The 1,943-nt window shown below is 62.1% G+C and overlaps 3 protein-coding genes across 3 annotated transcripts in view; 2 read left to right on the plus strand and 1 right to left on the minus strand.

Moving 5' to 3' along the window:
- The window catches only part of Tco025E_03606 (uncharacterized protein), a gene marked incomplete at both ends in the record, with an annotated part of 351 nt that extends 316 nt beyond the window's left edge, over positions 1-35 (plus strand). Inside the window, one exon of the mRNA XM_029370524.1 lies at positions 1-35. This exon is cut by the window's left edge and continues 316 nt beyond it. Within this exon, the coding sequence (XP_029229354.1) occupies positions 1-35 (35 nt within the window).
- A 203-nt stretch (positions 36-238) lies between these two features.
- On the minus strand, positions 239-1,855 carry Tco025E_03607 (putative surface protease GP63; the record flags this gene model as incomplete). Its single annotated transcript, XM_029370525.1, has 1 exon — positions 239-1,855. One exon carries the CDS (start codon positions 1,853-1,855, stop codon positions 239-241), a length of 1,617 nt encoding a protein of 538 aa, XP_029229355.1.
- Positions 1,856-1,868: 13 nt separating this feature from the next.
- The window catches only part of Tco025E_03608 (uncharacterized protein), a gene marked incomplete at both ends in the record, with an annotated part of 573 nt that continues 498 nt past the window's right edge, over positions 1,869-1,943 (plus strand). Inside the window, one exon of the mRNA XM_029370526.1 lies at positions 1,869-1,943. This exon is cut by the window's right edge and continues 498 nt beyond it. Coding sequence (XP_029229356.1) covers positions 1,869-1,943 — 75 coding nt within the window.

A 1,943-nucleotide genomic window follows, 5' to 3' on the forward strand; every position in this document is an offset into this window, starting at 1 on the left:
AAGAGGAAGAAAAGAACTTGAGGTTACATTACTGACAGTAAAAGAAACAGCAACAAGGGCCGCGTTCGTGTGTATACTGTTCCCGGACGCACGTACGTGCGCCAAACAAAAAAAATACGATGGGTATATATTTGCCGTTGTGCTCGCATTGCACACGTAAACGCACATGCAGGCGGCACGGGGCACAATTTGGCGGCGCTCTCCGCCGGGGAAACTCTGAGCCCATCCCTGCTGCTGCTCAAAGAGGCGTCGCCACGGCAACGACGACGGCAACGGCGGCCAGCACAAGAGCCCCAACATGAACAGCCACAGCACTGCCATCATTCTTGTTGGGGCCGCCATTGCCATCGGGGCCATAATTATTGTTGGGTCCCTGATTGTCGTTGTCTGCGCTACCAAGTTTGACGCCACTCCTGCCAGAGGGGGTGATGGTGCACACCTCCTCGTACTTGGGGCACTTGATCGTGCCACCCGCAAAGTCAACGGACGTGGACGCAGGTGAGAGGAAGCCGCCCTCGGGGCAGTCGTGCCAGTCGCCGTCGCCGAGGTAGCGTACCTTGACGGAGTCCCTGGTGCACACCACCTCCGCGCAGACGGCGGCCACAGCGACCACGCCTGGCTCCGGGTCGTGCCTTTCCACATTCACCTTGAGCGAGTCCCCGTCGAGACACCACGAGCCCGCGCCCAGGCGGCTCCCGTGCAGGTTCGTGTTTTCCTCATTACGGCAGGAACCGAAAGGTGACGGGTTGATGAAAACGCATTTGTCACTCCGCGAAGCACTGCATAGGCCCAAGGCAACGCGGTCGCTCGTGCAGTACAAAGTGGTGTCGCTGGAGTTCTCGTGACAGAACATCGCGGGAAACTTGGTGTAGTCGTCCGGCTCGCACTCCTTTGCCTCAACGAAGTCGCACCCGGCGTTTCTGCCCCAGCTCATCGGCTCCGCCATGCTGAAGTTCGCCTTGAAAAAGCCCATGTCCTCAAACGCGGCCATCGTCAGCGCGGTGTAGAAGCCGGCGCCAGTAGCAACCGTGGGGCCCATCAGCTCGTCCTTGGCGTAGCGCCGATCCCAGTGCGAGCGCAGCCGGGATAACTCGTCGTATTCGTCCTTCAGGGGCATGCCCTCAAGGCTGCCGCAGTTGTAGTGCTCCTGCGCCTTCTCCTTGGTGAGACGGGAGGTCACCAACCCCGACTTTGCACCATAACTTCCTGCGGTGACGGTGCGCACCATCTTCTGGGCATCCATCTGTTGGTAGGTGAACCCGAGCACGTGCGCGAGTTCGTGTGCAGCGACGCGGACGGCGAACCACGGGTGAAAGACGCCGGATAGATAGAAGTTCATGGCACCGACGGTCGGGCGGTCGTCCTCCTCGGCCGTGACGCACGGAACGGCGAACATCACAGACGGCCCTGCGGCCAAATAGAGCACCGCGTCGGCGTCCGGAACCCCATCCGTGTAGTGTTCCTCGGGCACGGTGAAGTGCCTGCACTTCGTTTGAGTGATGGTCCTGGGCACAATCAACCGGGACTCCGTGCGCCGGACGAGGAGGCGCTCCGCGTGCAGCTTGATGGCCGATGGGATGATCGTTTGGAGCAGCTCAGCCTTCTTCCGACTGGTAAGGATGTCGTCCTCCCGGCACTCGCCATCGTGGCCCTCAAACGTCGGGCGGCGCTCTCCTTCCTTGGTGCAGTACTTGCTGGGGTCGTCCAGGTCCCTCGCGGAGGCCACGATGCGGACGGGTTCCCAGCCCCCAGCACCGCCCGCCCCTGCAGCGGCGGTGTACGCCCGCGAGGCGCCCTGGCCCTTTCGGGGCAACTCCCGCAGCATCTTCACCGGGCGCGAGTCGCTCTCCGCCATCAGCTCGTCGAAGATGCATCGGTGCGTGGCGGCGGCAGCGGCGTGGCTGCCAGCGGCGCTGCACAACAGCAGCAGCAACGACAAAAGT

This window comes from Trypanosoma conorhini (assembly GCF_003719485.1).
Source record: "Trypanosoma conorhini strain 025E chromosome Unknown Tco_14.4_contig_00167, whole genome shotgun sequence".
In the NCBI taxonomy this organism is placed as follows: Eukaryota; Euglenozoa; class Kinetoplastea; order Trypanosomatida; family Trypanosomatidae; genus Trypanosoma; species Trypanosoma conorhini.